The 13917-nt window shown below is 54.4% G+C and overlaps 1 protein-coding gene across 2 annotated transcripts in view; it reads left to right on the top strand.

The window, feature by feature from the left end:
• Positions 1 to 2730, top strand: part of LOC120391800 (unconventional myosin-Vb-like) — a 69920-nt gene extending 67190 nt beyond the window's left edge. For both annotated transcript variants that reach the window (XM_039515908.1, XM_039515909.1), the window contains exons 36-38: positions 722 to 896; positions 1446 to 1526; positions 1745 to 2730. In XM_039515908.1, coding sequence (XP_039371842.1) covers positions 722 to 896; positions 1446 to 1526; positions 1745 to 1903 — 415 coding nt within the window. In that variant the 3' untranslated portion in view covers positions 1904 to 2730. The remainder of the gene's footprint in view (positions 1 to 721; positions 897 to 1445; positions 1527 to 1744) is intronic.
• Positions 2731 to 13917: the final 11187 nt, after the last annotated feature.

The raw sequence follows: 13917 nt of genomic DNA on the forward strand, positions 1-13917 counted from the left end.
CGTCCAGCTCTGCCCCATCACTGGTGGGGCACCTCAGTCTGCCTGCACGTATCCTCCTGACACCCCAGCGGTGGCAGTAATACCCCCCCGGGGAAGCTTGCTCTGCCAGAGACCTCAGGCAGGACTTGAACCCAGGGCACCAGAGTCCCAGGCTAGTGTCCTACCCCCTAGGCCATCCTTCCTCCCACCTCACTGGTTGGGAGTGGCCCTGGGCTGCTATTGACAGTTCTCCTGCTGGGTCGAGTCACGCTGTGCCCGGCTTGGGGATGTCCCAGCTGGCCGGGGGCACACAAGTGTGTGTGTGTGGTGGGGGGGGGGCTGTGTCCTGGCTGACTAGTCTGGGGCGGGGGAGAACTGGGCCCAGCTGAGTGGAAGGGAAAATGTTGCTCAAACTGGGGCCACCCGCTCCGTTGCCTGGGCAACAGGGAGCCTCGTCCTGGGCAGCGCAGAGCCCAGGATGGGGCTTGAACCCTGGACGTGTGGATCTAAAAACCTCCACCCCTGGGCGGAGCGACGGAAGACGCGAGCTGTCACAGCTCCCGTCCCCGGTCCCGGCACTCGAGGGGGACAGAGCCGTGCTGGATACATTCCTAGTGCTGCGGCCGCGAAGAGCCACCCTGCTATGCGCTGACTGGCGCCAGGCTCCCCCAGGCCGGCCCCTGCAGCTGCTCCTAAGGGGCTGAGCTTATGGCTGGAGCGTCTCGGTGTGGCTCTGTTCCAGGTACAACGTGAGTCAGCTGGAGGAGTGGCTGCGGGCCAAGGGCCTCCAGCAGAGCGGCGCCATGGAGGTCCTGCAGCCCCTCATCCAGGCCGCCCAGCTGCTGCAGGTGAAGAAGACGACGCAGGAAGATGCTGAGGCCATCTGCTGCCTGTGCACGGCGCTGACCACTCCACAGGTGACCGGCTGCTCCAGGAGCTCGGGGGTGATGGGCCACGGGCCTGGGCTCTGCCACCCTGGAGGGATCGAAGCTCCTCAAAGGAGGGAGTGGTGCTGGGGGGGCCGTGTGTGTTTGGGTAACTCAGGCTTGAGGGGACCACCCACCCCATGAAGGCAAAGCGCTCGGGCTGCCAGGGCCAGTGGCTCTGGGAGCTGGTACCAGGATGTGGCCCCTGATTCAGCCCCGAGGGCTCCCAGCCAGTGCCCAGGGCTCCTGCTCACTGGGGCCCACAGGCGGGCCCCTTCTGTAACTGCCCCAAGTTCCACCAGCCAGGACCTTGCTTGGGGTCCCTTCTCTGCTCCCCTAGGACTCCGCTTCCTGCCGGCCCCGGCATGGGGACCAGATGGGCCCTGTCGTCTTTGCTCGGGACTTGTGGGCTTGGAAGGGGCATGAGGCCATGGGCCCGGCTGGAAGGGCCCTTGGCCAGACTGAATTCCCAGCCTGGCTCTAGCGCTCTCTCCACTGGCCGCCGTCCAGCCCCGTCACCTCTGCGCTCCCTCCTTGCAGGTCATGAAGATCCTGCGGGCCTACACGCCCGCCGCCGGGCTGGAGGAGCGCGTCAGCCCCAGCTTCATAAGCAGCGTAGAGGTGAGTGAGTCCTTTCTCTCTCCCCTCCCACCCCCAGCCCCCGACTCAGTTGTGCTGGCAGGCAGCTGCGCGGAGTTGCTTTAGCCTGCTGCTGGAGAGTTGGGGCTGAGCTGGCCAGGTGCTTGAGCCAGCCATGGCTGTAAGGAGGGGGTGGGGGCTGGACCGGGGAGTGGGGACGGTGAGAATTGCTGGAGACTGGATTGTTTCTCCCCACACAGAACCGGCTGGCGGAGCGAACTCCAGCCGGCCCCTGCCAGCTGCTGGTGGACACGGCTCACCTGTTCCCTGTGCACCTGCCCTTCTCCTGCTCTCCCGTGCAGCTGGATGAGCTCCGCATCCCTGACAGCATTAACCTGACGTTCCTGACCCGGGTCTGAGCGCCGCGGCGGCGATGCTCCTGGGGAAGATGCGGTCTCACAACCGTGCTGCAGGGTACTGGCTGCCGTGCCCTAGAAACGCCCTTTTCCTTGGAAAGGAGCCAGCGGCTCAGGCTGAAATTTCAGGGTGCTGGCATGAGGCTACGGCTCCAAAGGGCTCCAGAAACGGCCCCTTCTAAAATTCAAAACTCCGGCAGGAATTTCCTCTCGGAAACGTCCGCTTGCCCAGCTCTGCCGCATGCCCGGCACATCCCTCCCCGCACCGAGCCCGAGGGCTTTTTGCAACGGGCCCTCGGGGAATGCTGTGCATGGGGGTAAAGGTGCCTTCCTCACCCGCCCGGGTCTGCACGCCAGAACCGAGTGGGGCAATGCGGGGCGCCCGTGCTGTGGGCTGCGCGATCGCTGACTGACTGGAACTGCAGTGCTCCCTGGCGGTGTGTGGGGGGTGGGTTTACGGCACTTGGGGCAGCATCTGAGCACTTGGGAGCAGGTTTAAAAGCATGTCCTGAGTGTGGCTGGCTGGGCAGGGAGTCCCCACTGCTGCTGAGTGAGGAAGCAGCTGCCAGGTGGAGCCAGGTTAGGGGGCTTGTCTCCCTTGCTGCAGGCGGCTGCTCTTGGCCCAGTACCACTGGGCATCTGTGGGTGTCTCTGGGGAGTGCTGTTCCTGCCCCCTCCGCTGCTAGGGCCTGGGGGAGAGAAGCCAGGCCTGGGGGTTGCCTGCCCAGCAGCTGGGGGTGGGAGAGGAGCTCTCTTCATGTGGCCTGTGTTCAGTGAAATGCCTTTTAAACGTCATTGTGTGAAGTGAATAAAAGTCTCTTTAGTAATAAGCTTGAGGCTGGTCTCCCTTGCGAGTCGCCGATCTCCGGGCCGGTGGGTGTGTGTGTGGGGGGGGAGGCTGTGCAGCCTCCCGGGGCAGCATTGGGAGCTGTGCTCTAGTGACGGGACAGAGGCCACCTACGAGGCTGGAGCTTGACTTGAGACCGCTGGTAAGGGGAGAGGAGGGATTGTTAGGCGCAGACAGGTTGTCTCCAGCAGGCCCCAGGCTGTGTCCTTTACCTCGGACACTGGCCACCTGATCCTGGGTGTTCACAGGTCCTTGGAGTTTAGCAGGTGAATCCGACTCCCAGGCCAGGGAACGTTTTCCCCACTTCCAGAGGGAGAAAACGGGGGCAGTGGATGTGTAGTGGGTAGAGCTGGGCCAGGAACCCAAGTATCCTGGGCTGCAATAGGGGCCTACATGCTCCATCCCCAGCTAGCACCTGGGCCTTCCCCTCTCTCTCTCTGCTTCTGCTTGAAACTTCCTGGGGTGCTGGGACAGAACCCGCAGGCTCCCCAGCCCCCGTGTTAGCGCACTGCACACTGGTCCAGCTCGTCCCCCTTCTGCCCCCCTTGCAGGGGATGCTGCTATTCGGGGTGGGGGGAGTGGACAAAATCGTCATCTGTGCAGAGTAACCTCCCAGCTGGGGCTGAGCGAGGGCAGCACGGCTCCCAGTGCTCCCACAAGAGCAGCCCTGGATTCAGCAACAGCCTCTGTCTGTCTGATGGGAGCTAAAGGGGGCTCTGGGAGTGAGGGGGGGGGCGTGTCTCAAGCTGTAGAGGGGTCAGGGCCCAGCTGTTCAGTCCAGTCCTTCCAGGAAAACTTCAACCCCCCCCAAAGCAGTTCCTGCCCCTGCCCAGCTCCAGCCAATAACATAAGAACATAAGAAAGGCTGTACCGGGTCAGACCAAAGGTCCATCTAGCCCAGTATCCTGTCTGCCGACAGTGGCCAATGCCAGGTGCCCCAGAGGGAGTGAACCTAACAGGCAATGATCAAGTGATCTCTCTCCTGCCATCCATCTCCATCCTCTGACAAACAGAGGCTAGGGACACCATTCTTACCCATCCTAGCTAATAGCCATTAATGGACTTAACCTCCATGAATTTATCCAGTCCCCTTTTAAACATTGTTATAGTCCTAGCCTTCACAACCTCCTCAGGCAAGGAGTTCCACAAGTTGACTGTGCGCTGCGTGAAGAAGAACTTCCTTTTATTTGTTTTAAACCTGCTGCCTATTAATTTCATTTGGTGACCCCTAGTTCTTGTATTATGGGAATAAGTAAATAACTTTTCCTTATCCACTTTCTCAACATCACTCATGATTTTATATACCTCTATCATGTCCCCCTTAGTCTTCTCTTTTCCAAACTGAAGAGTCCTAGCCTTTTTAATCTTTCCTCATATGGGACCCTCTCTAAACCCCTAATCATTTTAGTTGCTCTTTTCTGAACCTTTTCTAGTGCTAGACTATCTTTTTTGAGGTGAGGAGACCACATCTGTACACAGTATTCGAGATGTGGGCGTACCATGGATTTATATAAGGGCAATAATATATTCTCAGTCTTATTCTCTATCCCCTTTTTAATGATTCCTAACATCCTGTTTGCTTTTTTGACCGCCTCTGCACACTGCGTGGACATCTTCAGAGAACTATCCACAATGACTCCAAGATCTTTTTCCTGACTCGTTGTAGCTAAATTAGCCCCCATCATGTTGTATGTATAGTTGGGGTTATTTTTTCCAATGTGCATTACTTTACATTTATCCACATTAAATTTCATTTGCCATTTTGTTGCCCAATCACTTAGTTTTGTGAGATCTTTTTTGAAGTTCTTCACAATCTGCTTTGGTCTTAACTATCTTGAGTAGTTTAGTATCATCTGCAAACTTTGCCACCTCACTGTTTACCCCTTTCTCCAGATCATTTATGAATAAATTGAATAGGATTGGTCCTAGGACTGACCCTTGGGGAACACCACTAGTTACCCCTCTCCATTCTGAGAATTTACCATTAATTCCTACCCTTTGATCCCTGTCTTTTAACCAGTTCTCAATCCATGAAAGGACCTTTCCTTTTATCCCATGACAGCTTAATTTACGTAAGAGCCTTTGGTGAGGGACCTTGTCAAAGGCTTTCTGGAAATCTAAGTACGCTATGTCCACCGGATCCCCCTTGTCCACATGTTTGACCCCTTCAAAGAACTCTAATAGATTAGTAAGACACGATTTCCCTTTACAGAAACCATGTTGACTATTGCTCAAGAGTTTGTTTTTCTATGTGTCTGACAATTTTATTCTTTACTATTGTTTCAACTAATTTGCCCGGTACCGACGTTAGACTTACCGGTCTGTAATTGCCGGGATCACCCCTAGAGCCCTTTTTAAATATTGGCGTTACATTAGCTAACTTCCAGTCATTGGGTACGATTTAAAGGACAGTTTACAAACATTAGTTAATAGTGCCGCAACTTCACATTTGAGTTCTTTCAGAACTCTTGGGTAAATGCCATCTGGTCCCGGTGACTTGTTAATGTTGAGTTTATCAATTAATTCCAAAGCCTCCTCTAGTGACACTTCAATCTGTGACAGTTCCTCAGATTTGTCACCTACAAAAGCCAGCTCAGGTTTGGGAATCTCCCTAACATCCTCAGCCGTGAAGACTGAAGCAAAGAATCCATTTAGTTTCTCCGCAATGACTTTATCATCTTTAAGCGCTCCTTTTGTATTTTCATCGTCAAGGGGCCCCACTGGTTGTTTAGCAGGCTTCCTGCTTCTGATGTACTTAAAAAACATTTTGTTATTACTTTTGGAGTTTTTGGCTAGCCGTTCTTCAAACTCCTCTTTGGCTTTTCTTATTACAGTCTTGCACTTAAGTTGGCAGTGTTTGTGCTCCTTTCTATTTGCCTCACTAGGATTTGACTTCCACTTTTTAAAGGAAGTCTTTTTATCTCTCACTGCTTCCTTTACATGGTTGTTAAGCCACAGTTCTTTTACTGTTTTTCTTAATTTGGGGTATACATTGAAGTTGGGCCTCTATTATGGTGTCTTTAAAAAGGGCCCACACAACTTGCAGGGATTTCACTTTAGTCACTGTACCTTTTAACTTTTGTCTAACTAACCCCCTCATTTTTGTATAGTTCCCCCTTTTGAAATTAAATGCCACAGTGTTGGGCAGTTGAGGTGTTCTTCCCACCACAGGGATGTTGAATGCTATTGTATTATGGTCACTATTTCCAAGCGGTCCTGCTATAGTTACCTCTTGGACCAGCTCCTGCGCTCCACTCAGGATTAAATCTAGAGTCGCCTCTCCCCTTGTGGGTTCCTGTACCAGCTGCTCCATGAAGCAGTCATTTAAAGTATCGAGAAATTTTATCTCTGCATTTCGTCCTGAAGTGAAATGTTCCCAGTCAATATGGGGATAACTGAAATCCCCCACTATTATTGGGTTCTTAATTTTGATAGCCTCTCTAATTTCCCTTAGCATTTCATCATCACTATTACTGTCCTGGTCAGGTGGTCGATAATAGATCCCTACTGTTATATTTTTACTAGAGCATGAAATTTCTATCCATAGAGACTCTATGGAACCTGTGGATTCGCTTAAGATTTTTACTTCATTTGAATCTACACTTTCTTTAACATATAGTGCCACTCCTCCCCCCTGCACGGCCTGTTCTGTCCTTCCGATATATTTTGTACCCCGGAATGATGGTGTCCCATTGGTTGCTCTCAGTCCACCAGGTTTCTGTGATGCCTATTATATCTATATCCTCCTTTATCACAAGGCACTCTAGTTCACCCATCTTATTATTTAGACTTCTGGCATTTGTGTACAAGCACTTTAAAAACTTGTCCCTGTTTATTAGCCTGCCTTTTTTTTGATGTGCCAGATTCTTTTTTATGTGACTGTTTATCATCTGATTGGGCCCTTACATTATACTTCTCATTCCTCTGCTCCTGACTATAACCTGGAGATTCTCTATCATCAGACTCTCCCCTAAGAGAAGTCTGTGTCTGATCCACACGCTCCTCTGCAGCAGTCGGCTTTCCCCCATTTCCTGGTTTAAAAACTGCTCTACAATCTTTTTAATGTTTAGTGCCAGCAGTCTGGTTCCACTTTGGTTTAGGTGGAGCCCATCTCTCCTGTATAGGCTCCTCCCATCCCAGAAGTTTCCCCAGTTCCTAATGAACGTGAACCCCTCCTCTCTACGCCATCGTCTCATCCACGCATTGAGACTCTGAAGCTCTGCCTGCCTACCTGGCCCTGCGCGTGGAACTGGGAGCATTTCTGAAAATGCCACCATAGAGGTCCTGGATTTCAGTCTCTTCCCTAGCAGCCTAAATTTGGCTTCCAGGACATCTCTCCTACCCTTCCCTCTGTCATTGGTACCTACATGTACCACGACCACTAGCTTCTCCCCAGCACTACACATAAGTCTATCTAGATGTCTCGAGAGATCCGCAACCTTCGCACCAGGCAGGCAAGTCACCATACAGTTCTCCTGGTCATCACAGACCCAGCTATCTACATTTCTAATAATCAAATCTCCCATTACTAACACCTGCCTTTTCCTAGCAACTGGAGTTCCCTCCCCCGGAGAGGCAACCCCAGCCCCATCTGGAAGGAGGGTCCCAACTACGGGACGGTTTCCCTCCGATCCCATTGACTGCTCTACTTCCCTGGGCCCTTCTTCCTCCTCAACAGGGCAGGGGCTGTCTGACCGGAGGTGGGACAACTCTACAGTGTCCCGGAAAGCCTCATCCACATACCTCTCTGCCTCTCTCAGCTCCTCCAGTTCCGCCACCCTGGCCTCCAAAGCCCGTACATGGTCTCTGAGGGCCAGGAGCTCCTTGCACCGACTGCACACATACGCCACCCGCCCACAGGGCAGGTAATCATACATGCGACAGTCAGCGCAATAAACTGGATAGCCCCCACCCTGCTGCTGGGCTTCTGCCTGCATTGTCTCCTAGTTAGTGAAAGGGTGGTTTACGGAAAGTAGTTTTGGAATGTGGTTCGGCTTATAGGTTTTAGGGGGGGGCACGGGGAAGGGGTTAGGGCTGGCGAGGGGCTCCCACTCCCCTTCTAAACTCCCTTGCAAAACTCCCTGTTAGCAGCCCCTGGTCGCTTGTGCGTGGCTTTATAAAGCCCTGGCCTGAGTGAATGCCCCACCCACTGATTAAGGCTCAGCCAATTACTAGAGGCTTCGAGCTTTCAAACCTGCCTCTCCTCTACAGGGGTCTGAAGATTTGCTGGGGGAGGGAGATACTCTTACCCCTGTACTTCAGCTCAGTAGAGTCCCCGGATTTGGGAGAGTCCAGGGCTTATGGGGGTGCCGAAGTGGGAAGGTTCTTGCTGTGATGTGAATGCTGAGTGGGGAGGATTGACCTGGGAAGGTTGCAGGGGGTTGTGCTGGGACTGGCTGCATTGGGGGAGGGAGGAGACCTGAGCATGTAACCTGAGAACCCAGGAGGGGGGTTGGAGGCCAGGTGACACCTCTGCCTGGGCCACTGGACAAACGCTGGGGGGAGGCTGAGTGAGAGGCTGGAGGGAGTTTCAGTTTGGAAACTGGCTGGGAAATGGAGAGGGGCCTTGCCGGGGCCTGGGCTTCCCAACGGGGCTGTGGCCTCCCTGGGGCCCCAGATGGACCTAACTAAAGGGGGGTCCTGTTGTCTGCACTGGCAAGACCTGTCTGGGACTGTGTTCCTGTCATCTAAATAAACCTTTGTTTTACTTGCTGGCTGAGTCTGACTGTGAAGTGGGGGTGCAGGACCCTCTGGCTTCCCCAGGACCCCACTGGGTGGACTCGCTGTGGGAAGCGCACGGAGGGGCACAGGATGCTGAATGCTCCAAGAAGAGACCCAGGAGGTGAAGCTGTGTTAACTTCTTGCCCTGAACAAGTCTGCTCCGAGGGAGAGGAGGCTTCCCAAAGTCCTGACTGGCTTTGTGGGGAGCAGTTCCAGAGCATCACCCGGGGACTCCGTGACAATGGCTCTGGGGTGTGTGCTGTACCCTCCTAGGGTTGAGGTGAGAGCACCAGCCCAAAACCTGTGCAAAAGAGCAGCACTGCAAATTCCCTGGTGCTCGTGCCATGGGTGGCCTCTCCCTTATGGGAACATCTGGGCAGAGACTTTGAAGGTTCATAAGAACCAGGGCTGCTCCAGTTTTTTTTTTTCCTGCCTTAAGCGCTGGAAAACAACAACAAAAAAACCGCGATCGACTTCATTCTTCAGTGGCAATTCGGTGGCAGGTCCTTCCCCCCTGCGAGGGAGTGGGGGACCTGCCACCCAAGAGCCAGACGTGCCACCCCTTTCCATTGGCCGCCTTAAGCACCTGCTTGCTGTGCTGGAGCCTGGAGCCGGCCCTGATAAGAACAGCTATATTGTGTCAGAGCAATGGTCTCTCCGGCCCAGTGCCCCTCAGGGAATGAACAGAACATGGAATCAAGTGATTCATTCCCGCTGCCCATTCGCCTGCTGGCAAACACTATCCCTGCCCATCCTGGCTAATTGCCATTGCTGGACCTGTCCTCCATGAACTTATCTAGTGTGTGTGGTGGGTTTTTTTTGTTTTTTTTTAAAAAACCCTGTCATAGTTTTGGCCTTCACAACATCTGCTGGCAAGGAGTTCCACAGGTTGACTGAGTTGTGTGAAGAAATGTTAGGATATAGATATTCAAGCCTGTCTGCAAAGGCCTATACTTTAAGAACTTAGGTGTATTCTTATCACTTAGCTTGTTATAGAGGTATAAAAGAGAGAATCAGAAATCACTGTCCATGTAAGGGCCTTCTCTCACTGTGACAGTCTGAGGCCTTGTTCAGTCACATTGAAATCAGGCAATCGGGGGCTGTTAGGAAGGTGATCCGATCTATCACCTCCAGAGAAAGGGAAGAGCCTAGAAGATGTAAAAGGAAACTTAGTTTGATCGCATCCTGCCTGGCAAGAACTCACTGATCAATAGCCACAGCTGGAAAACCCTTATGTCTGCATAGATGTAGTTGTAAAATCCTCACTTCTGTATTGTGTTGTGTGTTTATTTGCATGGTCTCTGTCTGGTTCTGTGATTGTTTCTGTCTGCTGTATAATTAATTTTGTTGGGTGTAAACCAATGAAGGTGGTGGGATATAATTGGTTAAATAACCATGTTACAGTATGTTAGGATGGGTTAGTTAAATTTCAGTAAAATGATTGGTTAAGGAATATCTAAGCAGAACTCAAGTTTTACTATATGGTCTGCAGTCAATCAGGAAGTGTGGGGGGGAAATGGGAACAGGGACTGGGGCTATGGGAATTGGGATCATGTTATGCTAAAGGGGGGATGGGAACAGAAACAGGGACACAGGCAAGGCTCTGTGGTGTCAGAGCTGGGAAGGGGGACACTAAGGAAGGAAACGAATCATGCTTGCTGGAAGTTCACCCCAATAAACATCGAATTGTTTGTGCCTTTGGACTTCGGGTACTGTTGCTCTCTGTTCATGCAAGAAGTACCAGGGACGTGAGGGTGAAGGAATAAGCCTAACAAGAAATATTTCCTTTTGTTTGTTTTTAAACCAGCTGCTTATTAATTTCATTTGGTGACCTCTAGTTCTTGTGTTATGAGGAGTAAATAACACTTCCTTATTTACTCTCTCCACACTAGTCATGATTTTATAAACCTCTATCATATCCCCCTTCGTCGTCTCTTTTCCAAGCAGATAAGTCCCAGTCATATTAATATCATCATATGGAAGCTGTTCCATACCCCTCATCATTTTTGTTGTCCTTTTCTGAACCTTTTTCAAGTCCAATATATCTTTTCTGAGACAGGGTGACCAGATCTGCACACAGTGTTCAAGATGTGGGCGTGCCATGGGTTTATATAGCGGCAACATGATATTTTCTGTCTATCTCTCCCTTTCTTAATGATTCCCAACACTGTTTGCTTTTCTGACGGCCGCTGCACCTTGGGTGGATGTGTCCGAAGATCTATCCATACTGACTCCATGATCTTGTTCTTGCGTGGGAACAGCTAATTTAGACCCCATCATTTCATACGTGTAAACGGTCCCACTGGGTTCTGAGTTCAAGCTCTCGTCTGAAAGGGGAATGTTAAGTCTACAGCTTGAGAGTGACGAGGCAAACTCTGGCGCCGGGCTGGGTCACTCGGCCGTCGGGGGCGCGTGTGCCATGGCGCTCAGCGGGATACGCTTTGGGAGGCGGACGCGGCGGCCGGGTGTGCTTTTCTTTTTAATGTGTTATAATAAAATTATTTTTACAGAGCCCAAAAAAGTCAAAATAGTGCAAAACATCTCACTGTCATGCATCCATGTTTACCATTGTTTGCTCCAGTTCAGGTACGGACAGACACACGGGCCAGCGCTGACAGAGGTGCTACAGGAGCAGATGTTACAGTTGTTTTAGTTTCAATCACATGCCGACCGGAAGTTCTCGAAGGGGCGCGGCGGAGAGGGAGCCGGGGAACGGGTCTTGTGTTCCAGTAGCCATAGGGCTCAGCGGGGGCCTAGCCGGCCGTGCTGCAGGCGGGGATGAGGTCAGTGTGTGCAGGGGGGAGCCACCAGGGCTGCTGTCTTGCAGCCCTTTGGGTGGCAGGGTGGGAGGCTGCATTGCTACGCGCTGCAGCAGCTGGAAAAGGGGTGTAAACATTGAACTGAACCAGGTGTGAGCAGCTACCACTTTGGTCCCAGGCAAGTACTACAAAAAGGACTGGCTGAGGGCGCAGGGCAGAGGCTGAGGTCTGGTCGCCCGGTCTGGGCAAGGGCATTGCAGGCCCATGGCCAGGAGCGTGGAGCCAGGAGCTGTGCAGGGTCAGCATCCCTAACCCGCCGTGACGTTCCCAGGGAGAAAGAACATCCGCTCTGATATCAGCCAGGGTTGAATAAACCCAAAGGGACATTTACCCCACAGTGCTTGGGGCTCTTCACCCCCTTAACCCTGCTCCAGGACACTGAGTTTCTTTGCATAGCTCCCTGCAGCAGCACCTCCAGTGCTCCCCATGGCCAGAGCTGTCCCCTTGTCAATCTCTGTTCCTACCCCTACACGGGTGGGTTCTCCTTGCTTGCATATTGGCCCCTTGGCATGAGCTCGGGCTGCTGTATGGGGCTAGGCCACTACCCCTCCCCCTGCCTTGTGTGGGGAAAGGGGCCTAGGGCTCCCGGCCTCCCTTTCTACCTGGGGCTGGAGCCACCTCCCTGCAGCTGCCCTTCCCCACCTCTCAGCACTGGCTCCTGCCATGGCCACATGCTGTGCCCAGCCCTGGGCCGCATGGTCTGTGAGGCACAGCCGGGCTGTGCTGTTAGGGAACAGGGCTCCCTCCCCTGGGCACGGGGCGGCTGCCAGCCTGGCCCTGCCAGTTCCCCCAGGCTCCCTGCCCTCTCCCCCACTTTGCCCCGCTCTCTGCTGGGCAGGGCCTGACGCTCTGTAGGGCCCTGCTGCTCCATGGAGCGTGGCTGTTTAAAGGCCCCAGTGAGGCCTCCGTCCCCGCTGGAAATTGTCCTGTGCTCCTAGAGCAGGGGCCTGCTGGCATGAATCTCGCTCTGCTGAGGCGGCAAGGCCTGGCCCTACTGCAAGGGGGTGGGGTGGGTTTAAGCTGTGGCCTAGTTGAATGCACCTGTACGAGCCGGGGGGCTGGGGAAATCACCTGGCAGCCGTTCTTCATCCACGTTCTCCACCTCCCGGGGCTCCTTCCCCCTCCCTGGGCTGCGTAACCCCAGGTGTGAAATGAGGCTCTGGGGCTCACCCCCCGCCCCCCCCCTTCCTGAGCCAGGGGCCTGTGCACGCTCCAGCCCTGCCTGGTGCTGCTGGGGGGCCCAGGGCATCGTTACCCCCGACCTTTAGAAACCAGCGGGGGGTAGAGGGAGGCAGCGTCTGTGCTGTGAATTCTGCTGGGGGGGGGACACTTTGCCCCCCTGTGCCCCACGTGAGGGGTGTGTAGGGGGCTGGATTCAATGGGGGGCTGGGGCAGGATTGGAGCAGGTTCGATCTCTTCGGCTATGGGACTGAAGCACTCAGGGGCCTGTGACAGGACAGAGGGGCCGTCTCCAATCAGCCCCTCGTGGCTTGTGAACTGGGTCAAGCTCCCCTCTCTCCCCCCTTCAGCGCCGGTCCCAGGCTGCACGGGGAGCCCCGCTGGCAGTGCCTGCCCCTGCCCTGACAGCTTGGAAAACCTGAGCTCCTGCCTGGCCGGGATACAACCCTGCAGCGGCCCAGCTGTCCCAGACCCTGTGCCAGGGACTGGGGGGTGGGGGAATGTCTAAATCCAGCTGTGGGGGGAGGATGGGGGGTAGGTGTCAAAATCAGCTTGGCCTGTAGCCCCGAACCCAGCCTGACCTGTGTAGCCCCCCGGTGCATTTGGCCAGGGAGGCCCAGCTGCCAGCCCCTCTGCTCAGCACAGGGCTGGGGTTGAAATGAGGTGCGGGGGGGGCAGAGGCAGCTGCTCTTGGCTCAGAAGTGAGCAGCCAGTGCCAGGGAGAACAGTGAGTTATTAATGGGGGCGGGGGGAGCTATTAAAACGCCCTAGCTACTGAGAGATCAGGAGGGGGGGCAGATTATCCCACAGGGGCTAGTAGTGGTTCTTGCCCCTTCCTCTCAGGGACCCGCTTCTGGCCATGAGCTGAGCCAGGATCCTGCACTGGACTCTGTTCTTGGAGGCTCTGAATGTGCTGCTGCGTTTCCTTGGGGGTAGGGCTGGTGGGTGTTTAGGGTCAGGGGCAGCTGCCTGGGTTTGGGGTTCCTCTCTAAGGCGGGGGGGCTGGGGCCAGGCTGTGCCTTTGCCATGGGAGGCAAGCGAGCAGGGCCGAGCAGGGCCCGGGGTTACAAAGGCTTCCCCTGCGCCGCGTGGCCGTGGTCTGACACGATAGCCCTTCAGAGCTGTTGCAGTCGGGTAAAGAACATGGAAAAACCGTCTGTATTTACAGCTATTTACATATTTACAGAGCTGTCTGCGGGGGCCAGGCCGTCCCGCCTCCTCTCCCCGGGCACAGCTCCCTGGCGCAACTCAAACCACAGCCGGCCAGCTGCCAAGGCTGGTACCTAGTGGGGCCGGGAGGGGGGCGCTGGGGCCTGTGGGTGGAGGCTGTTGTGCCCCCGGTTCTGCCTGCGGGGAGGTAGGAGGTTGCAGGCCATGGACAGGGCCGAGAGGCTGTTATCTCTCTACCTGGGCCTAGCTGCACCCCATGGGCCCCGCAGTGCCTGGGCTGA

The sequence above is a fragment of the Mauremys reevesii genome, linkage group 26 (assembly GCF_016161935.1).
Source record: "Mauremys reevesii isolate NIE-2019 linkage group 26, ASM1616193v1, whole genome shotgun sequence".
Classification (NCBI taxonomy): Eukaryota; Metazoa; Chordata; order Testudines; family Geoemydidae; genus Mauremys; species Mauremys reevesii.